This window comes from Polyodon spathula, chromosome 6, assembly GCF_017654505.1.
Source record: "Polyodon spathula isolate WHYD16114869_AA chromosome 6, ASM1765450v1, whole genome shotgun sequence".
Taxonomy (NCBI): domain Eukaryota; kingdom Metazoa; phylum Chordata; class Actinopteri; order Acipenseriformes; family Polyodontidae; genus Polyodon; species Polyodon spathula.
This window is the reverse complement of record NC_054539.1, coordinates 67,110,443-67,137,165: the sequence shown is the minus strand read 5'-3', so window position 1 is coordinate 67,137,165 and position 26,723 is coordinate 67,110,443. Positions and strand designations below refer to the sequence as shown.

Below are 26,723 nucleotides of genomic sequence, written 5' to 3'. Positions count from 1 at the left end.
TCAACTGAAACACAAAAAAGTGACATGTACATTATTGTTTACAACAGAAAACTACTTTGGAACCTGTATTTACATAATCACATGCATCCCATGAATTTAAAGTGTAAACCTTCTTAAAGGTAAAATGGAAAGTGCTTGAAATAGATTAATATCTTTCCCATGTATCATTGATGTTACTTGGTTTCCAATTATTGCCTTTTTCATCACATCATTGAGACTTATTTTTAAGCAAGGTTCATAGTCACAATCCTTACTGCTGAAGACCATTTCCAGCTGTGCTAGTTCAATATCAAACAAGGACTTTTTGCTCTATTAATGTGAGACTTAAGGCTAAGACATGTGCTAGATTATATATTGTGTGATGTGATGTGAACAGAAGCAAGACTAGTACTGGAAACTAGGCATGTGCTGAGCAATGTGTACCAATCGTAAAGAGTCACTTTTGCTATTACTTTTTTTTTTTTTTTCTGGAAAATAAGTATGTCAGAAAAATGCATTGCATCAGCTTCTGGCTCCATAGGGCAGTGACAACTGTCAATCAAGTCTAGAGACAAAGACTCAATCTGGGTTAGAAGGAGGAAGGACCATCAGCACAGCAGTTTCAGAGCAAAGCTGCTGTCAGCGAATTCTTCCATGCACTTCGAAAAAGGGATTTCCCAAGGATATGCTTTCCACTCTATTTTGAGTGTTTCCCCACAAGTTGTTTAAAGAGCAACACGTTGCATTTTTTCATCAAAGATACATTTAGTATCACTTTTCAAAGCTTTGGGAAAATGTGTATTTGTGCATTTTTGAAGTTGCAGCTCAATAAGCAGCCATTAGCCTAAAATTGAAAAGGTTTTTCTTTTTTTGTACACAAGCACCTGTCCATCACAATATTATCAGAGTCTCCTCTGATAATAATAATAATAATAATAATAATAATAATAATAATAATAATAATAATAATAATAATAATATGTTATGAACTTTAAAATTTTATTTAATTTAAATTTAAATATAGTGCCATTCACTCCAGTTTCCCAAGGCACTGCACAATCTAAATGCCCAATATATAAATTCATTTATAAACATTGTAAACTTGAATACAAACAAGATAAAACAGCGTCTTGTTTAGGTGAAGTAGGAACAGAACCCGTAAGAAGTGATAAATTGATTATGTTAGTGATAGCAGGCAAAAGAATTCCAGCGCAATGTTTAACAAAACTGTAGGGCCATGGGTCAATAGCTCAGGTAGAGTCTCGAGCCTTACTGATCAACCCACATGCATTTAAGGAAGAGACAGTCGAGAAATCAGAAAGATTTGCAGTGACAGGAGAGTAGGACAATGCATAAATAGCAGGGGTCATATCTTGTGACTAAAATATGAAGCAAACTCCTCACAGTGATCAGCGTTGTATTAAAAGGTGGTGGGGGTGTAGGGATATATAATAATAATAATAATAATAATAATAATAATAATAATAATAATAATAATAATAATAATAATCTTCTTTATTTTATATAGCGCCTTTCATAAATAAATATCGCAAAGTGCTTAACAAAAGTGAAAACAGAAAAAAAAAACTGAAGAGGACATGTAGACTCCCATGCCCTATGATGGAGGAGTAATAATTCATTTTTGCTAATTTTAGCTCTTTAAGATGCAATTTCCAGATTTCCCTGAGTACCGTGAGACCCGTGTCCCTCCACCTCTGCTGAAACCAGCGTCCAGATTTGAAATCCCTAAATTTTGTGGTATACCAAGGGGAAGATTGATCCTGTGGAATTAATCAAGTTCTAATGGGAGCAACTGTATTAATAACATTGATCAAGTTAGAGTTATAAAGAGCAACTGCATCAATGAAACCCTCACAAGTAGCCGATTGAATAGGATGGAGATCATGGGGAGAGTGCCAGGTTTCTGTAAGACTAAACAAATCAAGTGAGTTATCAGTGATCCAGTCTGCAGTAAGCGGGGCCTTAGAAGCAAGAGAGCATGTGTTAAATAAATCAACCTTAAGTGAGGGTGATTGTAACAAAAGTGCAGGCAGAGTTCCCGTCCCCGCAGGAGTACAAGAGGAAAAAGAAAATCTTGAAACAATAGTCAGAAATCTGTTTCTAATGTTTTTTGCTACCGAAGCATGAAAGGTCTGGGAGATCTATACATTAGGAGTAGATCTAGGAGTTAGGACAGTAGGCTTATTTCACCTCCCTAAAGGAGATTTACTGTACAGTTTAGAGAGACACATGATTAAAGCCAAACATCCACAAAAATCCAATGTGGGATTGAAGACTGTTGCTGAGAGGAGAGCATTTTGTGCTGGACACTTCAACAGATTGAGTTTCCAGACTGAGTATAACTTCAGTTACATTTTCCATTCATGGCACTATAAGTAATCTACCTCATTGTTGAATGAAGAATTTCTTTAAAAGTGAACTTGCTATATTTGTAATCTATATAGCATTAATAAGCTTAATGTGATATATTCTAAGATTATCTGCATCACTTCAGTTTAGGCTCTGTGTGTGAGCAAGTTACTAGCTACATCAGTTTGCTTGGGCCGAAGAAGTTGTTACTCTGTGAGGACATAGATGGTGTCATAATTCAATTGCCCTGCTGTCCAGCATGAATGCAGTGAGGGCTTTTGACTTGTTTGGTGCTCAGACTAAGATTTACTTTCTGACATTTGTTTAATATCTGTGTACTTAATAAAACACTACTATTGATTAAACATTCCTTGTGTCTAGTGTGTGTATGTGTGTTCATAGTAAATTCTTTGTAATATGTCAATTAAATATTAAGAACTAATCAACCCAGAAACTCTGAATTGCAAATTATTGAATTGTTTCTACAGTCTACGATGATGGTTAAATGTAATTTAGTTAAATGTTTCCTCAAGATTCTCCTGTAGCACAGAAAAGATGTACAATTAAGCATCGTTGCTTCACTGCAATATGAACTTCCAGTTAAAATAACATTTGTCTGATAAGAGATGTATGATTCTTAACTCTAAACCCATGCAATTTTTAAATAAAGACAATGTTTAGAAGTGCTTTTGTATTAAATACATTCTAACAGTGGGATTTGAAACTAAGCTTAGAGACAACAAATAAAGGCTTTAGCCATTGAGCTACACAGTTACGCTTGCAATTTTAATGCCGATATCAGCAACAGTCTGGAGGTGAGTATACAGTAGCTTGACTAACATTTGACATTTTTATTTGTAAATACTTAAGGTATAAACAGATCAAACATATTTTGAGATCATTCATGAATGTTTGTTGTGAAATGCCTGAGAATGAATGTACTTTTGAAACTGGCTGTGTTTACGATAGAAATGTGATGAGCATTTCTTAAATGTGTTGGAAAAAATCAGGAAGTGTTTTCTTTTTTTTACAAAAATAACAATGCTGATGGAGTTCAAAATCTCGTTGTAAACATAGTCTATAATGGCAAGTGTATTGTGTTGTACAGGTGTATTATACATACCTGGTCTTCAAGCTTTTGCTTAAGGGTTGTGTAGGCAACACTTCTAATGTCATTAAGATCTTCTGCCACTGTATCAGGTATAAGGAACATTCCACTCACAGTTACTGTAAAATTATAAAATCAAAGTTAGTATGTCTTCTGTTCTTGCATTTATTATTTCCTAATAAATTTGCAAGCTTTTGGTTATCTGTTTTAAAATGAGAACAGTTTTCATCTTAATTTTGATGAATATTTAATAGAAATGTCAGACAAAGATTTCTTTGTCCAATAATACAAAGAAGACAGAATCAGATCCAGTCAAGAGTCTTTCACGAGGACATATGATGAGGGACCCGGTCTCACAGACCAATTGGCAGATCAAGATTAGTACTACTCCGAGTATGTGAAAGCAGCCCTTAACTCACTGAAAATGATTTCAACAAATAAGTGTAAGAAAAAGATCCCTTGAAAAATAATTGAAGTCTAGCTTTTACTCATTTTAATGTTGGCAAGCTTATATCTACCTCAATTAAAACAAATGTGTCAAACAGATGGTAGTGTGCATATGAGGATAACAAACAATGGCACATTATATCCAATAGAAAATAACTTACCTCTTTTCTTAGGTAGACACATGGGTATGTCATCTGATAGATTAATTTTGCAGAATGTTTCATTCAAACAGCAATGCGGGTACAACGTACATACAGGGCCACTCCAAGTATAGTTTTGTTGGCATCTACATTCTGCTACTTGGTCAGTGACACTGCAATCTGTAAAATAATGTATATTTTGTGCTATTAAGAAAAAGCACCAAACAGTGTCCTAGGTAAAATGTCACAGAAGCTTAAAACAAAATTAAGAAAGTGAATGTAATTCTCATTACCTTTCCCATTACCATTTCTGTAGTTGCTATTTGTTTTACAAGAAATCATATTTAACTCAAGTGCCTGCATATTTATTTTGTAAATTTGTTTTTTAACTGGGCTACATTAGTATTGTATTGTATGCTATTTAAATAAACAATTGCTGGGTTTACGTGCACTTGAAAGTCGACTCTACAGTCATTAGTGTGTGACGTTGTCACGCGAATCAATTGCTTTCTCATAAAAAAATAGCTGTACAATCCCATGTAAACTGGAGCAGGAATCGTGCTTGTGTCTCATGAGATTTCAGCAGTCAAGATCCCATTTAACTGGCGGAATCTCACGTTATTCCTTAGCAAAACCGTACCAAACCACGCACACACGCACGCACGCATGCACGCACATACACAGACAAGAAAGAACGCAAACGTTTCTGCAAATGTAAACCTCTCAAATAGCCTATTATTAATGTGTATTAAACAACAAACCAAACTATTAGCCTCAAATTATTATTATTATTATTATTATTATTATTATTATTATTATTATTATTATTATTATTATTAGTAGTAGTAGTAGTAGTAGAAGTAGTAGTAATAGTAGTACTTGAGGGTCTGAAACATGTTCAAGTGTGTCCAGTACACATACATGAGCCCCAGCATTGCAGCGTGTCCCAGGTGGAACAGGAGGGTGCTTGGGGTAATGCTAAAGTTTGAAATGTTGGCACCAAGTTTAATCCACAGGATGATCAGCAGCAGGAATGGAGCCAGTACCAGAGCTGTGAATGCATTGGAAACCACAGTCGCTGGCTTCTTCTCAGGTTCTCTGAACAGATGCTGGATCTCTGGTTTGGCAATATAGAGGTTCTTGGACTGCACCACTGAGGGGGCATCTTCATCCGGGAACTTCAGCACAATATCAGCCATGTTCCAGAGAATGGGATTCTCCAGCGTGGCATCCCTGATGATGAGGTGCAGTGCATACGTGCCAGACACTGAATTAAACTCAGATTTCCTCTCTGCAGCATCCAGCTCAAACCTGTACACATTTTTACTGTCGGGCTCAGCAACAAACATCACCTCCTGGTCTGTCTTTTGATTATGCAGGTGCACAAAGGTCTGGTGTGGGGTGAGCTCCACCCCGGTGTTCTCATCCACCAGCTGGAAGGACAGAGCCAGGTTTTGGTGGCTGTCTGCGATTATTATGTCTGGAACATTAGGATGCTTAGCCTGGTACTCTGCCTATAGAACTGCCAGTGCATGAAACTGCTTAGGAACCTCGTATGTATTTTTACATAGCCCCCTGTTCTCAATCTTATATTATATCAGATATATCTTATATAATATATTATATCTTATCTTATATCAGACATGGACATTTAAATATCCCCTCTCCCAAATGACTATGAAAGGAGTAATCTGCATTGGTACGGCCAACTTTTTTTTCCTTAATCAGAACAGCATAGCAACATATTTCCTGAAAAGACTGGCAAAAACATTGTGAGGAAAGCTGTCATGACTGGTACATGTAAACGCCGTCAAAGATACCAATTTTATTTTGATGTGGTAAATAATGTATTATGTATGTGGCTAGATAAAAACTATATCAGTACATATTTATTTACTGTGTTTCATTTGGCAGATGGAAAGCCTATTTACAAACAGGGTTTAAATCATTCAAGAAAATTCTTAAACACCAACAATAGCACCACGTTCATTTTATGTAGTGCTTTTCATGTTAGAAGAGTTTACAACAAAATATGAATACGACTTCCAAAGTCTACAAATGTCACTAACAGCAAAGTACATCTCTACTATATCAGGATTGCAAAGTAAATCATTTTTAACAGCGATCCTAACAGTAATTCATGTGGTATAGCTTACATATAAAGTAGGCTATACATACTTAAATGCATTCTAAACAAGTGCAGCACAGAGGAAGCACATTTTCACTGTGGCAAAAAAAAATGCCAATACTTTTAACTTGTTATCCTGCTAATGTTTACTTTTTACCTACAGGTACCTTGTTTTTTTTTAAATTAGAAAATGTCTCTCGTAGTTCAGGATTTAAGGCAACATATCTGGGTCCTAACACAACAATGGTTAAAAATGAGTAATTTTTTTAGAAACCAATAAAGACATCCTTGGTTCCTGGGTCTTAAGAAAAGTGACAGGATGACCTTTCTACTCTGTTGGCCTGCTTAGTGGCACAGCATATAAGAAGATATAACAGAGGTCACAGCCTTACATGATTTCTCAATAGGAACCAAATACAATGAAATAACAACATATGTCTGCAAGCAAAATGAAAGCGGACAGTTACAGTCAGCAATATTACAAAAAAAAAAGTGTAGCTACAGTATTTGGCAATAAATACAATTAATATTGAACCTACCTGTAGTGATGCTAATGTTGGTTATGGTGACATTGTTTGCATCACCAGTCAGGATGATAGGGAGATTTGTAGATTGTATGTAGAATGCCATACTGTCAGTTATTGTTCCATCAAATACTAGCTCTGCATAATATGGCATCATTGACAAGTCTGGAAAATGCAACACACAGATATACTAATGAATTTATTATACCTGTGTGCATGTTCTATTAAAATGTACCATGGACACCCCCAGTACACACCACCATTCTGTATTAACCACCCAACATCTTTTCACTCTCCAGCCACAAAATATATATTTAATACTCATTATTAGTACGTAATACACTTTGAACCATTGCCATAATGCATCGTTAGCTACAGTCAGAGAATTTCAAAGCAGTTCTCAGCATCGTCACCTGTTGACAGACCTGAACTGTTCCAGTATAACAAGAAAGGAATGCAAAATGATCAACAAATGATTTGTATTGTCATTAATGGCATTTATTAAAGCATTACACTTGCATTTACTCATTGCACTACAATGTAAAATACTGCCTGATTATTAGGGACATTCTGCAGCACTGCAGCAAAGTTTCTTCATTCAAAATACTGCAACATTAGTACAGCACAGCAGTGCTGTGTCACAACGTGTTGGATGCTGTTATGCCACATTTCATAATTGGAAATCAAATCCTTATTTACTTGTCTCCTGGCAAGGCAGAGTGCAGATGAATGAAAGTTGTGGAGTATATTCTAATGATCTTAATATTGCTGCCCTCAATTGTATGAACCTGATCATTAAAATTGATGATGATCTACACTTGTACTATTAGCAAAATGTAGCAAACAGGAAAATGAGTGTGTGCTGTAAATATATATTTTCAAAAAAGATCTAAAAACAGACATTTATATAAATCAAAAAGCTTGAAGCCAACTAAAAGTAAATTCATTATTTATATATAGAGAGATATAAAAGAATACTTACTTGCTTCATCTGTAACTGTGACCTATTGTAAACAGATATCAATTAAAATATATTTAGTATGCTCCCATTCCATTTTTTCTGTCTTTCTTTTTATCTGGTTGTATATACAGAAGATGATCCATGAGCATTCATGGAGTACTGTATATATTCCATGAGTGGGTAAAGTAACTGACGAGCCCCTGAAGGGGGCAAGTGGGTTGTTTATGGCTATCCCCATGAGTAAAATGATCATTCTGTTTAGTATTCTGTTTATATAACAAGTAAAATATATGGAGAACAAAGTATTTATAAATCTAAATGAAACCGCTGAAGGAGAATTACAAACTCAGTGTTCTCAACACATTTAGTTCAGGTATTATGGCTATATTCTTTTAGGCAATTCAAAATGTGCATTCTCATTTAAAGATAGACAATGTACAACCTTACAGTCTAACACAAACTGACAAAGTGTGTAGAACAAAATCTTCCTTTGTGGTTTAAACATTTCTGTGTGTGTGTGTGTACATGAGATTTAAAGATGATATTTTGGTAATTTTTCAGTGTCAGTGTGGCTCAACATTGTGTTGTATTTTACATTATATTGCTAAATTTGCTAGGGGGAAAAAAACTTATGTTTACGGTGGAATGTTTTTTTTTTTTTTTAATTTGAGATGTTATTTATTGCAACACACACACACACATAAATATACATCTGTCTTCTTTGCATTATACATTACAAATAAGTTTGAATATTCTATATTTAGTCCAGCAATAGAAAACGCTGTGTGGGTTTTGAGTTCCATTGCTCCAATAACAACTGCTTATAATTGTTCTTTAAATCTACCTTTACTAGTCTTTGAGCTTCCATTCAGCTTCTCCTGAGAATCCTAAAAAACATCTTCTTAATCCATTTGAACTATGTAACACTGACCTCTAGCTATCTGAACAGTCTTCGGTCACGCTTTATTTTGAGGGCCGTTTTTATTAACTGTTAACAAACATTGTTCATTTTTAGCTAAGGGTTAGAATTAGGGTAAGGGTGAAGGTTAAGGTTAGGGTTAGGGTTAGGGTTAATAAAAACATGATTTAATTCGCTAAACATTCCTACAGTAACCATTTGAACTGATTTCAAGCATATGATCGACTGGGTATTGGTCATCCATAGGGCTTTGGTGTTTAATTGATCATCCATAGGGCTCTGGTGTTTGATTGATCATCCATAGGGCTCTGGTTAGGGCTCTGTTTGTTAACAGTTAATAAAACTAAAGGGCTGCGGCTTGGATCGCATCACTCCAGCCGTGGTCATACACCACACAGTAGAGCCCTCATCGACAGGCTCTATCGCTTAAATGAAATGCCTTTGCAGTGTAGTATGTCACACATAATAATAATAATAATAATAATAATAATATAATAATAATAATAATAATAATTGGTTCATTAACTTTTCATTAAATAACATAACAATAACTCATTGAAATGTAGCAACAAGAGTGGCATTAAGGCTGATTAAGAAAAATGATGATAACTCATCATTAGACTGAAAGAACCCTGGAGCACTCAGAATGTTGTACAAATCATGAACAATAAGATAAATTTCAAATGACATTGTTCTTTTCTTGAACTTTTTTAAAATGTATAATCCAGGTTTAAAGTACATAGAGATCCTTACCTGGAAGGTGAGGATAAACAGTGTGCAGCTCAACACAGCCAAAGGAGAGATCTTCATTTTGTGTCTGAAAAAGAAAGAGAAAAAGATATATATGCACAAAATATGTGTCACCTATCCTCAAACCACCTGCTGTAATCACACTTCCAAATTAAAGTTTTTAGAAAGCATTTAGTTTTAATAGAGTTACAACTCCATTCCGAACAAGAATTTGTTTGTTTTTAGATTTGGTTAGATAAATAAGGAAAATAAACCTTTCGTTCATTTGCTTGTTTTTAAATGATGATAGGAAGATATAAACAAATTGCGTGGATGTGACTTCACACCACCACATTGGTTATGAGTGATTAAAAAAATAAACAAAAAGTAAATGAAACCCAAGGCGTGCAAGTGAAACGAACACAAGGCTGTCGGTACCAGACACACACACAATTTTGTGACTTAAAGTTAATTGTAAATTAAACATTAACATGTAATATATTATATTATTATTATATATATATATATATATTATATATATATATATATCATGCACGAGCCTCTCTTACAGATTCCTCCTTATCTAAAAACATGTGCAAATGCCCATTGGTTTAATTAATTTATTTCTGTTAAATGCTTTATTATTAATTATCCCCTGCACCTGGTGATTATTGTAAATTAGAGCCAGGTGCGGGGTATTTAAAGAAAGCAGATAGTCTGTTCAGGGCTGCTGCTGTGTGGAGGGCCAGGTTGATGGTGTTTTCAACCGTTATGTAAAAGGTACTGTGAAAGTCTTTTTGTTTCAGCCGTAAACAGCTTAGCTGTCCGGTTTTATTAGAGTAGCTTCCTGGTGAATGATTAGTTAGTGCTCCAAATAGGAGCTAGGTGTTTTCTGTTTTTGTTTATTTCATTTTGTTTATTAAAAGTGCACGTCAGAACTGTTCGTTTCAATCCTGTGTGTTGGTTCTTGACTTTGAAGGGAAAAGAACCCGTGCGAGCCTGTGTGGCAAGTCTTCACTTCACTATGTGTGTGTGTGTGTGTGTGTTTATAAATACATTATTTTCCATGGAAAATGTGTATGTCTGTTTAACATAAAATATGTATAACAATTTTGTTCCATATGGAACAAACATATTTAATATATGGTAGAAAAGTATGATCCTTATATTTTACTTAGAAATTGCCCCCCTTTTTATATATTTAAAATGTATGATATATGTTGGTCTCTAATCCATATATTTTTTTATAAGGGATTACTTACTAATGAAAATATATGGGGGACCATATATTTTTCAACATATAAAATAAATATATGGATTACAGACAAATATATTTTAAATATATCCTGTATATTTTAAATATATAAAAAGGGGCCAATTTCTATATATGAAACATAAGGATCATACTTTTCAACCATATATTAAATATGTGTTTGTTCCATAAGGGATTAGTGACCAAATGATACTGGTATAAGTTTTCACCTGAAACACAATAACTATCTGTGTGTCATGAAAAAAATTAAGCAACAAATTATAGCAAAATTCAATTTTTGGGCTTGCAGTGAATTATATGATAAGAATCCAGGCTTTTTTTTTTTTTTTTTTTTTTTTTTTTTTTTAATAAATATAATTAAAATGAAACAAATGTTTCTTCTACTGACTTGGGGGTTTGCGTCCAGAATTGAGCCCATTTAAGCTTTAGCCGATATACATATAAATACTTGCATAGTGTTTCTTCAGGTTTACTTTGGTTATTGTCAAAAATGAGCAGTATATTTAAAAAATAACTTATGCCAAATGTGTAGTTATTTATCAATCTTAAGACTAACATTTAAAATAGTGTTTCTTCGTAGCATAAATAAAAATTAATTGAAATGATAAACTTCAACCAACAGAAGTTTATGGTTGACAATTACAGGTCATAAACGGCACATACTGTATATTCACAGCAGTTAAGAAAAACTTTCATGAAAACAATACAATCCACTGTCAACATGTCCAACTGTGAAATAACCAAATTGGAAAAACTTTCATTTCAACAACAGCTTAATAACATTTAAAATGAAATGTGTTTTTTTTATTTGTTTTAAATAAAACATTTACCTTGGTTGCAATTGATTACTGCAAGTGTTCTGAATTCTTACTTCAGTTTCAGAAGGGTAAATAATCCATACTCTCCTAATCAGATGTACAGTAAGGATCTTATCCAGCGGCTGAATGGAAAACAGTAGCTCTGATATCACAATCAAAGTGAGCGTACTCTTTGAGCTTGATCATCTTCTGCTAAACAAATAAGTTCTTTGTCACATGTATCTGGTTTAAATTTGCATTAAAAATATCGCCTTTTGCCACCTGGTCAAGTAAATTTCACGCCATTCTGCTTTCCATTCCTATTTGAATGACAAATATATATATAATTTTTTTTTTTACCAGTAACCTTGGTGGGATGCAGTTGCCTGTAGGCTCCTACAACGAGACACTTTACTAATAAATACATGCTTCGTTATGTCTGTTTACTCTCATGCTGGTCGAGTGGTGTTTAGTTGAGGGGATATGTCTATTGTTATATAAGTGTTTTTTGCGTATGACCCCTTTGTTGTGTATGATGTGTATAACACACCCCACACTTGCTGAGCACTTTGTGGATGGATATCCAGAAACACATGTTGTAAACACACAATGTATGTTTAAAAATACATGTTCCAATTTTTATATGATTCATGTTTCTGAGACCTAAATCAATAAACACTAATGTTGTAAAAATGTTCTGTTATATTTTTTATGGTGTGTACCATAGAGCAGGGTTTCCCAATCATGGTCCTGGGGACCCCCTGTGTCTGTTGGTTTTCATTCCAACTGAGTTCTGATCATTTGCATAATTAGCTCTTAAACAGTTGCAGATTTCAAGTTAGTTGTAACATTTTATAAGTAACTTGAACTCAGCAACCTTTAAAGAGGTGAGAACAAGTAAAAAGGTCTAATTAAGCAAATTATCTAGTTAAATTAAGGGTCTAGTTAAGTAATTGAGAGCTCAGTTGGAATGAAAACCAGCAGACACAGGGGGTCCACAGGACCAGGATTGTTTATCCCTCTATGGCAGGGTTTCCCATTCTCATTTTTGCTGAAACTACCTTAGCATGCACTTGCTTTTTTCCTGGCATTTTCATCTAAAACCCATTCTGACTAACAAATGAGCAAACAAGGAACAACACTGTCTTCGGTGTTACAGTTTGCATGTCTATTTTCTTTCCATGCATATGTATTTGAATCTTTTTTTTGTTGTGCATCCCATAAACCATAGAGCAAACTTCATACAGTATTTGAATTTATCTTTGATTGAATGTATTTCACATTGTGGTCCTTATGAATTTACAACACAGAAAATGAAATTTGCTACATCCAGACTGCCAATTCTGTCAAACTGCAGGACATTGATTAAAAAAGGGACCTTATGCCATTGTTACCCATTTATAGACAAGAGTAATTTGTCATGAAGAACTGAAACCTGTTAAGAGAAATATGAAGAAAACTATTACGAATTACTATCAGAAATTGACAGTGGGTCTCCCCACTGACTCCTCCTACTAACAGTGCAGGATGTTGGGAGCTCAGCAGTTCTGGTTGCATTGAGTTCTATCACTTTAAAAACTTGCGTAAGCCAAGCTATACAAATGTGTTTTTAAACAAGGTTTAAAAGCATCGACAGAAGGAGCTTCCATTATAGTACTAGGCAAATCATTCCATAATTTCGGTGCAATGTAACTGAAGCATCTACCACCTGAGTTTTGTTTCTGAATACTTGGTATGGAAAGTAGCCTGGTATCCTGTGATCGAAGTGGACGATTAGGAATGTATGGTTTTAAAAGATCCTTTAAATAGGGTGGAGCTAAGCCATTTAGGTTAGGTTAATAATAGCACCTTAAAATCTATCCTAAATTTTACAGGGAGCCAATGCAAGGATGCCAGCACAGGGGTGATATGATCTTGTTTCTTTCAGTTAAAACTCTTGCAGCAGCATTCTGTACAAATTTATAATCAATTCTTGAAGATTTAAAAACATGCATCAATCTCCCTGCATTCTGCTTGGAAAGCATACCTCTGTCTAGCTATGTTTCTTAAATGAAAAAAGGAAATTTTTGTAACATTTTAATGTGGGATTCAAAGGAGAGGTCTGGATCAAAAATGACACCTAGGTTTTTTTTATCTCTGCTCTAGAATCTGAACAGAGACCGTCAAGTAGAAAATCAGATGAATCAGTGTTCTTGTATTGCTTCTGAGGTCTCATTATTATCAATTCTATTTTGTCTGAGTTTAGCATTAAAAAGTTTTTAAACATCCAATGTTTAATGTCAGCAAGGCAGGTATTCAAAAGATTAGCAGCAGATACATCTCCCTGTTTGAGAGACAGGTAAAGCTGAGTATCATCAGCATAGAAATGAAAATGAACTCTGTGTCTACGAATGATATTTCCCAAAGGTAACATATATAGAGAGAACAGGATTGGGCCAAGAATTGAACCCTGAGGAACCCCACACGAAACCTTTGACATAAAAGAGGTCTCCTCCTCGACTTTAACAAACCGAAACCTATAGAGAGATAGGATCTGAACCAGGACAAGACAGTACCTGACAATCCCATTAAATGTTCAAGGCGATTAATTAAGACAGAGTGATCAATGGTGTCGAAAGCAGCACTTAGATCCAGTAGAACAAGTACTGAAGGTGAATTGTCACCTGTTGACCTTCACTCCTCTTGCTCTATAAGTGGGTTGCAGCAGTAAGGTGACATTCACGCACTTTAATCTGGGCATAAAACAGTCGTAAATTTTACCCGTAGTTTTTTTACATTTAAATAATGGAAATTTAACTAAAGGCACCTAAAAACATCTTAGCATTTATTTCCGAAAGAATGACAAAATATTGATAAAAATCAGTATTTGCGTTGGCTATTTGAAATGACAGCCATACAATAAAAATATTCCACATACTGTAATGAAATTATAGTTAAATGAGTTTATCTCGACATATACTATATATCCTATATATATATATATATATATATATATATATATATATATATATATATATATATATATATATATATATATATATAATTATAGTCCCTATAGAAAGTCTACACCCCCTATCAAAATGTTTACCTTTTGTTGCCTTATAGCTTGGAATTAAAATGCATTATTTTTTTTTTTTATCTACACATCCTACCCCACAACTTACAAGTGAAAAAAAAATATTCCAGAAATTTGTAGAAAATTAATTAAAAACACAAACTAAAATAGCTTGGTTGGATAAGTGTCCATCCCCCTTGTAATAGCAATCCGAAATTAGCTCAGGTGTAGCCAATCTGCTTCAAAATCACACACCAAGTTAAGTGGCCTTCACCTGTGTCAAATTGTAGCGATTCACATGATTACAGGATAAACTCAGCAGATCCTGTAGGTTCCCTCTGCTGAGTAGTGCATTTCAAATCAAAGACTCAACCATGAGCACAAAGGTGCTTTCAAAAGAACTCTGAGACAAAGTTGTTGAAAGGCACAGATCAGCGGATGGGTATAAAAAAATATCAAAGGACGTGACTATTTCTTGGACCATGGTCAAGATGATTATTAAGAAGTGGAAGGTGTATGGCACCACCAAGACCCTGCCTAGATCAGGCCCTCCATCCAAACTGGATGACCGAGCAAGAAGGAGACTGATCAGAGAGGCTACCAAGAGGCCAATGGCAACTTTGCAAGAGCTACAGGCTTTTAAGGCCAATACTGGTCAATGTGTGCATGTGACAACAATGTCCACTCCAAGCACTCCATAAATCTGGCCTGTATGGTAGGATGGCAAGAATGAAGCCATTACTCAAGAAAGCCCGCCTTGAATCCCGTTTGATATATGCAAAAAAATACTCCAGAGATTCTGTAGCCATATGGCAAAACACAGCTCATCACCCAAAGAACACCATCCCTACTGTAAAGCATGGCTGTGACAGCAACATGTTATGGGAATGTTTCTCATCGGCAGGGACTGGGGTACTTGTCGAGATAGAATGGAAAATGAATGGAGCAAAGTACAGAGAAGTCCTTGAGGAAAACCTGCTGCCCTCTGCAAGAAAGCTCAAACTGGGACAGAAGTTCACCTTTCAGCATGACAACGACCCAAAGCACACAGCCAAAGCTACACTGGAGTGGCTAATGAACAAAAAGGTAAATGTCCTTGAGTGGCCCAGTCAGAGCCCCGACCTAAATCCAATTGAAAATTTGTGGCATAACTTTAAGATTGTTGTGAAAAATGTCCATATCTGAAAGATATCAATGACATATATAGGATATCACGACCTTGTTTTATATATGGAAAAGTTTGTTTATAAAAAACTTACAAAGTCTATGTTTTTAGTCGACAGTATAAGTAATCTTTACTGTCTTTATGTCACGTGATAAATGACAGAGTCGAGACACTATTTGATTATATAAATATATATATATATATATATATATATATATATATATATATATATATATATATATATATATATATATATATATATATACAGTGGCTTGCAAAAGTATTCAGACCCCTGACCAATTCTCTCATATTATTGAATTACAAATGGTACATTGAAATTTCATTCTGTTTGATATTTTATTTTTAAACACTGAAACTCAGAATCAATTATTGTAAGGTGACATTGGTTTTATGTTGGGAAATATTTTTAAGAAAAATAAAAAACTGAAATATCTTTGACTTTCAGTCAGTCCCCAGACTTTGAAAAACGTTCGGTGACATACATATAAGCCACTGTATGTGTGTATATATATATATATATATATATATATATATATATATATACCAGATTCTGAAACTCAATATGTGAGTTATACAGTTCCTTTCTACTATTAACAAGCTGAGCAACTCAATTGCGGCATGATTATACCTTAACCAGCTGTTTACATTGACTGTATCTGGTGTAACCTGTACTGTAATTAAGTCATACAAACACTCACTGAACCAAGTAAAATGTTTCCGCTTTGTTACTGAATTATAGATTTTTGAGGTTACAACTGTATTATTTTTTTTGTGGTATCCTGTGTATATAGTAACTGTACCACCACTGGTATTGTTTTAACATTAGTGTACAAAAATCACATGTACATCAAAATAATGCAATACCATTCTGTGCTTGCTGAATGTTTTAGGGGGATCAATAATCCCTACCACAAAAGATAAAGAAAAGCAAGTTTGTTTATTTATTTATTTATTTTATTTTTTACCTGGATTAAGTTTTTTTCACACTGTGTAATTAAATTCCTAACATATGGGACATGATGCAAGTCTGGGCTGTCAGGGTTACAGATTGAACATGGCGCCACTAATCTAAAAAGCACCAGGCCCTGTTAATGGAGCAGTAGTACAAGTCCTTTATGCCATGTCACTCAGAAATCAGCGAATGCATAAGTATAGTGCACCAGGAACCATAAGACCCCCCCCACCCACCTACTCAGAGAGAACTCACAGAACAACTGACATGCCTACACTCACGATGAGAGGGTTCAATCCTATCAGCAACAGTAAAGAATCTACCCACGTCTGTGACAGAACATAAACCTGGGTCATCACTGCACCAGAGTGAACACGCTACCTCTGCATTAAGAGACAGGCTCCACCCAGAGTGAACATGCTACTCTGCATTAAAAGAGCCAGGCTCCACCCAGAGTGAACATGCTACTCTGCATTAAAAGAGCCAGGCTCCACCTAGAGTGAACATGCTACCGCTGCATTAAAAGAGCTAGGCTCCACTCAGAGTGAACACGCTATTGCTGCATTAAAAGACCCGGGATCCAATAATGAAGCAGTGTAACACAACTTTACCCATGGAAGTGTATTCATCCATCAAGAACCAGTACAATTGGAATAGGCATTTTTAGTCGATTAAGTTTATTGACATAAAAATTGGATTAATAATGGTTATTGGCATTTTTAAAACAGGATAAAACAGACAGTGAGAAATGTGGTATTCATTTTATTATACCTCACATGTGATTGAGTTTATAACAAATATTCAAACAATACTTCTTGCTGAAATCTGTTTTGCCAGATGTGTTTTAATCTCTCACAGTAAAAGTCAACTGGTTAAACAAATGACAACATCCTTTTTTGGCACTTGCTGATTTATGGAAGGCAGAGTTATGGAAAATGCAGCTTTGGTGAGAAAGTCCAGAATAAAAAAAATAAGCAAAAAACAAATGGTATTAAACATAGTAATACCAATGTATTTAAAGGTTTAATAGTAAAGTCTTAAAATCATACACATCAGCATAACTATGCTAAGACTGACTGCACGTACATAAAACTGTTTAATTATGGCCATAATCCTTCAGAATCAACAAAGTAACATACTTGTAAGTAACAAAACACAAACCAAAAGTACTATTACACATTCACATGGCTTTCAGTGACTGGCAGCCATAACCACTTTTATTGTAACTATTGAGATCCATTGTTCAAAGTATTATTCAATGGCTTTGTTGGTATGTCAGATATTTCATTAGTTTTTAAAATTATTTTCCATTTTTAGTACTGTTTTAAATTTATCATGACAATCATTTTGCTTTATTCGTTACGAGCCTATGCTTGAACAGCTTCCTTCACAAAAGTGACCCTTACTCACCTTTTCATGCACAGCACTAATTTACAAAACAAACTGCAACAGGCAAATACAGCAGCAGCCATTTTGTGTGAAGTAAAATAATTTGTATTTCAGTTCACACGATTTGTACCAGATGAGTAGGCCAGTATTTGTGTAAAATGTGTTCCCTAACTTACCAGTATTACTACTGTCTGTGACAGAACATAAACCTGGGTCATCACCGCACCAGAGTGAACACACTACCGCTGCATTAAAAGAGACAGGCTCCACCCAGAGTGAACACGCTATCACTGCATTAAAAGAGCCAGGCTACACCCAGAGTGAACACACTACCGCTGCATTAAAAGAGACAGGCTCCACCCAGAGTGAACACGCTATCACTGCATTAAAAGAGCCAGGCTACACCCAGAGTGAACACGCTATCACTGCATTAAAAGAGCCAGGCTACACCCAGAGTGAACACACTACCGCTGCACAGGCTCCACCCAGAGTGAACACGCTATCACTGCATTAAAAGAGCCAGGCTACACCCAGAGTGAACACGCTATCACTGCATTAAAAGAGCCAGGCTACACCCAGAGTGAACACACTACCGCTGCATTAAAAGAGACAGGCTCCACCCAGATTGAACACGCTATCACTGCATTAAAAGAGCCAGGCTACACCCAGAGTGAACATGCTATCACTGCATTAAAAGAGCCAGGCTACACCCAGAGTGAACACACTACCGCTGCATTAAAAGAGACAGGCTCCACCCAGATTGAACACGCTATCACTGCATTAAAAGAGCCAGGCTCCACCCAGAGTGAACACACTACCGCTGCATTAAAAGAGACAGGCTCCACCCAGAGTGAACACACTGCATTAAAAGAGCCAGGCTACACCCTGAACACGCTATCACTGCATTAAAAGAGCCAGGCTACACCCAGAGTGAACATGCTATCACTGCATTAAAAGAGCCAGGCTACACCCAGAGTGAACACGCTATCACTGCATTAAAAGAGCCAGGCTACACCCAGAGTGAACATGCTATCACTGCATTAAAAGAGCCAGGCTCCACTCAGAGTGAACACACAGTCGCTGTATTAAAAGAGCCAGGCTACACCCAGAGTGAACACACTACTGCTGCATTAAAAGAGCCAGGCTCCACTCAGAGTGAACACGCTATTGCTGCATTAAAAGAGCCAGGCTCCACTCAGAGTGAACACACAGTCGCTGTATTAAAAGAGCCAGGCTCCACTCAGAGTGAACACGCTGTCACTGCATTAAAAGAGTCAGGCTCCAATAGTGAAGCAGCAGAACACAACTTTACCCATGAAAGTACATATATGCATTAGGAACCATTTTTTTCTTGCTCTCTAAAGAAAACTGTTTTGGATGAAGCTGTAAAGAAAAGACTACCAACTGCTCCTCAAACAAGGTGGAATTTTCATAATTGAGCAGTGAGGACAGTTTTGAACAGCATAATCACCTGTTAGAGTGTTTTCACACAATTAGCGATTCAGGAGACTTTGACAGTGTCACAGTTAGAGAAGCTATTGTTTTTTGCAAAAGCCTCATAGACAGTTTCTGTACTTTTTGTACTTGTTCCTAAAGCTAATGATGAAGGTGGATATTTTGTATGAGAAACTCCAGGCAAGGACTATTACATCTGTTGATGCAAATTAAGCAGTAAGTCAACTTGTTCAAAGCATTCAGAACATCCGAGCATATGTTAGAACACTGGAATCCAGCCTCCACGAGAACCTGCCACCAATGCAAAAAAAGACGAAGGGGCCCAAATATCACAGAAGATTATGACACAGCTGTCTTACAAATTTGTGACATCATCATCTCTCACACAGAGGAACGGTTTGCCTTCAGAAAGCACGTTGTCTCTGCAAAATTGCTGCAGAGTGACTGTTTTAATGAATATCAGGTAGCTTTCCCGGTAGGTGTACCAGATGAAACAGTTTAAGCATATCTAATGCTTAGTTAGACTTCCTTATGCATTGACTTACAAACAGTGTATAAAACAAAATATTTTGCTTGAACTGATGATATATAACAACTTGGACAAAACATATCCGGAGATTACAAAACTACTGAAGATATTTATTACCACTCCGATGACTACAGAGGCAGAAATGTGTTTCTAAACCCTGAGGTGGATAAAAAACCTTCTTGAGAAACAGTATGAAAACAGAACATTTAAATGCTTTAGCCGTGTTATCAACTGAAAAAGACATGATGGCTGGCATTCCTGACTTTAATAACAAAATAATCGAAAAATTTGCCACAAGACATCGCAGAACAAACTTTTTGTATCACTTCCAACAAGAAACAGATCCACTGGACAGTGCTTCTACCTCTGAGGTTGGCCCCCTGGACCCCACACCCTGGAACCCACACCCTCACCTGCATCTGAGGTGTGAACACCCAGAAACTTTCACCACCAGCCAACACTGTGCACATAGTATACTGTAATTAGTTGTGTAAATCCTAGATTTTTGGTTTTGCAACAAACTAAGATTTTTTTTTTTTTTTTTTTTAAATAACAAAGCTTAGTAAAAGAATAACAAATATTCAAACAATACTTCTTGCTGAAATCTGTTTTGCCAGATGTGTTTTACTCTCTCATAGTAAACGTCAACTGGTTAAGCAAATGACAACATCCTTTTTTGGCACTTGCTGATTTGTGGAAGGCAGAGTTATGGAAAATACAACTTTGGTGAGACAGTCCAGAATAATAAATTAAGCAAAAAACAAATGGTATTAAACATACTAATACCACTCTCTCCCAGCTTTGGTGCATGACACTCCCACCGTCACTGGTTTTAAATCAACTCTCAAGACCCACTTGTTCTCTCTTGCTTTCCATGGATATCTGCTATTAACTGCTGTGCTGTTGCTACTATTTCATGTATTATGCTATTATATCATGTATTATACATTTTTCACTGTATTGTATTAGGCATTGTTTTTTTTTACTGTATATCATGTATTATGCATTTTTCACTGTATTATATTAGGCATTGTTTTTCACTGTATATCTTGTATTATGCACTTCTCTGTATTTACAGTATTCTGGATTTTGGTTTCACTGCATCTTGTACAGTGCTTTGTGATGATGGTCCACTATGACAGGCACTATATAAAATAAAGATTGATTGATTGAATGTATTTAAAGGTTTAATACTCAAGTCTTAAAATCATACACATCAGCATAACTTTGCTTAGACTGACTGCACGTACGTAAAACTGTTTAAATATGGCCATAATCCTTTAGAATCACCAACGTAACTTACTTGTAAGTAACAAACCAAAAGTATTATTACACATTCACATTGCTTTCTGTGACTGGCAGCCATAACCACTTTTATTGTAACTATTGAGATCTATTATTCAACATATTATTCAATGGCTGTGTTGGTATATCAGATATTTCATTTGTTTTTAAAATTATTTTCCATTTTTAGTACTGTTTTAAATTTACCATGACAATCATTTTGCTTTAGTCATTACAAGCCTGTGCTTGAACAGCTTCCTTCACAAAAGTGACCCTTACTCACCTTTTCATGCACAGCACTAATTTACAAAACAAACTGCAACAGGCAAATACAGCAGCAGCCATTTTGTGTGAAGTAAAATAATTTGTATTTCAGTTCACACGATTTGTACCAGATGAGTAGGCCAGTATTTGTGTAAAATGTGTTCCCATACTTACCAGTATTATTACACTTTTCTATTTAGTTTGTTTAAATGGCTAGCCCTTTAACCACAAATGTAAAAAGTACATTGACTTGTGATATTTTACACTGCTCATTTGGCTGAGTTCAGTTGAAATTTCAAAATACACAATACAATGAATTGCTGGTCACATATTACATATTGGTTTTCTCATTGTATTTACTCCTTTAGGAGTCTATTAACGAAAGAGTGCAACCAGTCAAATCAGCCAGAAACTGTCAAACCTAAATACAATAAGACAGAAGTCCCCTGGGATCTAAGTGAAATAGCTGCAAAAGAGAAACGTCCAATCCCTGGCTGCCACTCCCTGTTGACAGCAAGTCTCTGCCCAGTAAGCGGCTTCTTTCTTAAATGTTTTGAACTATTTACAATACAGGCCAAAAGAAAAAAATAAACAATATTAAAAAACACACTTATTACCATGCGTAGGTTTTTGCCTACGTATTTCCCTGACCGTGCAGCTCTTTAGTTTGGCACTTGGCCCGAAATACACATATGTAGCAATGACTGGCTTTTCGTAACTCAGTGCAGCTGTGACCTCAGGACAGGTAACACTTTTGTTTTCGCATAAATTGTTTCTGCTGTTTTGAGCCTATGTACAAACTATAATCAAATCAATTAAAACCATTTACTTTTGTTAAAAGTGACACACTATAGGCCTTTTAGGTAATTGTCACAGAACATATAATAGCACACTATTGGAACACTTTTTCGGTTAAGCATGCACCTTATGTGGGGCAGTGTACACATTATTCCAGTTAAATGGCACAATCTTTTATTGCTTCATTAGCCTTTGTTCCACTTCATTATACAACCTGTTACTTATGCTTTGCATTTAAATGTTAAAAGAAGTGAGAAATGTTTGAAAATGTGTGTAATCATTGTGTGCTTTTCCTGTGTTTATTGTAAGCTCTGAATCAATGCAGGGTTAATAAACTATTAAAATGACACTGTACATAGCTGGTGTACATCAGTAGTTTGCAATCTACATTGATGCCAGCTCAGAACACCATCAACTGAGACTTGTATGTGAGATCACTGATGCATTGCCTTTGATTTGCTTTCTTATTGCTTGCATTTTGATTCCTGAATAAACAGTTTTTGATTAACTTTACCTGAAGAAGATTAATTGTTTTTAAGAAGAAATAGAACCTCTTACAGTTGGTTCCCGTCGTCTCAATTGTCAGTTGTGAATATACTGCATGCAGTAGCTAGAGAATGGATCATAGCAATACTGGGACAGCTACAGGTAGCCTAATTGTAGGCTGCTTGAGACTTGCCAGAAACACGTTACCAAAACATACGGTTGAACCACTCAATTGCGATATGTGTTTGTGGCTGGTATCACAGGTAGCCTTGGAATGCCCCTTTTGAGCTATAAATTATTAGAACCCTTTGCATGGCAGGTCTCATTTGCTAGGGTGAGTGGTTATTTAATGGACCCAGATTCAGTTACAGTGAGTCAGTCCACTGATGATGTGCAAGACAAAAAAGGTTGGAAACCAAGTGATATGAAAAATAGTGAATTACACTTTCCAGTGAAAGCCTGAATTACTTCATAAAAAGGGCATATGACAAAACTCCCTAAAATTCCTATTAAATATCCAGAACATATTAAAGTTATAAATGAGAGAAGTTCAGTACTGACACTGTCAGACTATTGTAATAATTGTACTGTGTTTTAAAGAAAATACAACCAGTAGAAATTCAGTCAAGTTTCTTATTTAGAAAAGAAGTAAGCTTTATCTGAAAGTAGTCTTTAAGCTAAACATAAGTATTCTAGACTAATTCACCTCTTAAATCAACCTGTGATAACCATTTTATATTCATTTGTTAACTCTCTAATTTTACTTCTAAACATATTACATTATCGCCAATTCTGACACTGGTGAATAAGTGACTGGATTCTTGATCATCCTTAACCTACCATACCAATTTACCTCTCCATGAACTGAATCTTTGGATGGTAAATCTATACAATCAATACAATTTTCTGTGTTTGGAGGATCACTCAGTAAGGAATACAATATTGTGATGAGCGTAATGGCACAATCCTCTCTCAAAATGTTTTCTTAATTGCTTACACCTATATGAAATATGCACTGGTGACTGGGCTGCATTTAAGGTAGTCTGACTTGTATGAGAGAGACTGGACTTAATGCGACATGCTGCAGGCGGGAGGCTCTAACTGTAACAAGCTGAATGTAACCTAACTGGAGCGAGAGGCCAAAGAAATAAGAACACCAAGCAGCTCAAGTAAAATGAAACTACATGCCACTAGAGTGAGAGGCTTACTCAATACAAGACTGTGGAAAAATCAACAACAAAGAGTGTGTTGTATTTCTTTGACAAGTTTAGCCACAAGTAACTTGACGCTGACACCGTCTTACTGATTGCATTTAAAAACTGGAATGTCTTAAACCTGGAACTGAGGAAAACCTGAATACCAGAGGCAGAGCTACAAAAGGACGTTGGAGGGCAGGACTTGGGTACCCCTTCAATTTAAGGAGGACTAAGACCGAGACTTTTTTTTTGGGGGGGGGGGGGCTTCTGACTTAAATGCTTTTTAACTTTCTTTTAATTGATTGTCCTTCCCTCCCCAACCATGACTTTCCTCTGTGCTCCACTCGGCAGTAACCGAACTGAGCTCTGCTGAAAAGAAATGGAAGAGAACCAAACTCTCTGCTGCCCCTCTACTCTCTCCCCTATTAAACGTTCCTATTTCCATTCTATTGTCCAATCCTCCACTAACAACCCCTGGAAACTATTCTCTACCTCCTACCTCCTCAATCCTTCTCCCTCTGTCTCCTCTGATGACTTTGCCTGTTCTCTCAATCTGGTTTTTGCTCTGCTTACTTCACTGAAACTGTTGTCCTGTCTGTCGCTAACTTGCTAAACTCTGCCCATGCTGCCTCTCTCTCCTTTGCCCTAATCCTCCATGATCTCTCTGCTGCCTTTGACACTGTCGATCACTCTATTCTCCTATCCTCTCTCGCTGACCTGGGAATCTCTGGCACTGCTCTCGTCTGGTACTCCTCATACCTCTCTGACTGCACCTACCAGGTAACCTGGAGCGGCTAAACCTCCACACCTCACCCTCTCAATAGGAGTGCCCCAAAGATCAGTCTTGGGTCCTCTCCTGTTTTCTTTCTACATCCACTCTCCCTGGGCCCCCTCATCGCATCCTATGCTTTCTCATACAATTTCTATGCTAATGATGCTCAGATCTTCCTCTCCTTCCCCCCTCTGACCCCACCACTCCCTTCCATATCTCTACCTGTCTGTCTGCTATCTCCTCCTGGATACACTTGCATCACCTCAAACTCAATCTCTCTAAATCTGACCTCCTTTTCTTCCCCTCCTCATCCTCCCCCTCCTCGGATTTCTCTATCTCCATTCCTCTGGAATCTCCCACGCTCTCCTTCTTCCTCAGCCAAGAACCTTGGAATAACCCTGGACCCTGCCTCTCCCACTCCCAGCACATCTCTACTCTAGCACGCACCTGCTGTTTCTTCTAGAGTAACATACGAAGAATCTGACCATTCCTCACTAATTAATCCATGCAACTCTTCGTCCAGGCCCTGGTACTCTCCCGCCTAGACTACTGCACCTACCTCCTGGCCGGCTTCCCTGCATCCACCACCCATTCGACCCAGCTCATCCAGAACTTCGCTGCGCGCCTGGTGTTCTCGCGGCCTCGCTTCTCCCACGCTACTCCAGTGCTCCGCTCACTCCACTAGCTCCTGATCACTGGTCGCATCCAGTTCAAGACTCTTGTACTCGCCTACCGATGCCTTGACCAGACTGCACCCAGCCACCTCCAGACCCTCATCTCTCCTTACATCCTCACCCGACCTCTCTGCTCTGCCTACACTACAAGGCTGACTGTACCTTCTCTATGCTCCCCTGCCTCCAGAGCCCGCTCCTTCTCCACTCTTGCCCCCATAGTGGTGGAATGACCTTCCTACAGATGTCAGGACTGCCCAGTCCCTGACTACCTTCCAGTGCCTTGTCAAAACACAAAACTTCAGGCAACAGCTGTAAAACTCAACTCTCCCCTTCTGGTCTATATAGCATTCCGCATATTTTGTATTTCACTTGCACTTGTATCTAACCCTGATGTAGCTATCAACACTGTTATCTGCTCTTGAATTGCAACGATATCAAATCGTACTTTGTTTTGTATTTGCTCTTATCAGGACTGAAGTCACTGTATTTTGTATCTTACTCTTAATTGTACTGTATTTTATTTTGTAACTATAAGTTAAGGACGTCTGCTAAGAAATTAATAATAATAATAATAATAATAATAATAATAATAATAATCTATTATGGGGCGGTGTCTTGTATTGTGATTTAGCGATACTTATTAACCATATAACTATTGGAGTTTATATTATCTAACACCTAACTTAATTGTACATGAACCTATATTGATTCAATAGATCTGATTCTCATCTATTGGCTACATGTTTGTAGATTCACATCTGTTTTTATATTAATGAGTGTTTTGATTTGTTATCGTGTTGAACTGAAGGATTCACTTTATTGTTTGTTGCGTGTATCTGTAAATTTGTTTAAAGAATTAGCATTATTTGCTGTGTGTATTTTTAGATAGTTTGTTGAATTTGTTAAGTGATTTATATGCAGCCATATTGACTCTAGCCTTAATGATTACTCTTGCTCGTGTGTCTAAGCATACAGTAATTTAATATATGTTGATTTTTCTGATGTCCTCTTTTTTTACTTCTCAATAACTACAGGATTATTTTCTTATACTAGTCCTATTTGCTGGTGCTGCTTTTATTGTATAGAGCTTCCAGCAATGCATTATCTTTGGACCTTCCCAGGTGATCAAAGAGGTTGGCAGGTACACGCTACTCTATGTAAATCCAGTTACTACACTACCCTACCTTGGGAAAGGGTTTCATTACAATAGTATCGCTTCTTTATAAATACATACCATGTGTATGCAGGTCTTTTGTTAAGTATATTCCATCTACTGTGTTGGAATTAAAAAGATGCATGTTCTGTTCC

The 26,723-nt window shown here is 36.4% G+C and overlaps 1 protein-coding gene across 1 annotated transcript; it reads right to left on the bottom strand.

The window, feature by feature from the left end:
- LOC121317733 (dolichyl-diphosphooligosaccharide--protein glycosyltransferase subunit 2-like) lies at positions 1–25,170 on the bottom strand. Its single transcript, XM_041253879.1, has 4 exons — positions 25,031–25,170; positions 9,330–9,393; positions 4,924–5,558; positions 1–4 (listed from the first exon to the last, which is right to left on the bottom strand). The coding sequence occupies exons 1-4, from the start codon at positions 25,168–25,170 to the stop codon at positions 1–3; spliced, it is 843 nt and encodes a 280-aa protein (XP_041109813.1).
- Between the last annotated feature and the right edge of the window lie 1,553 nt (positions 25,171–26,723).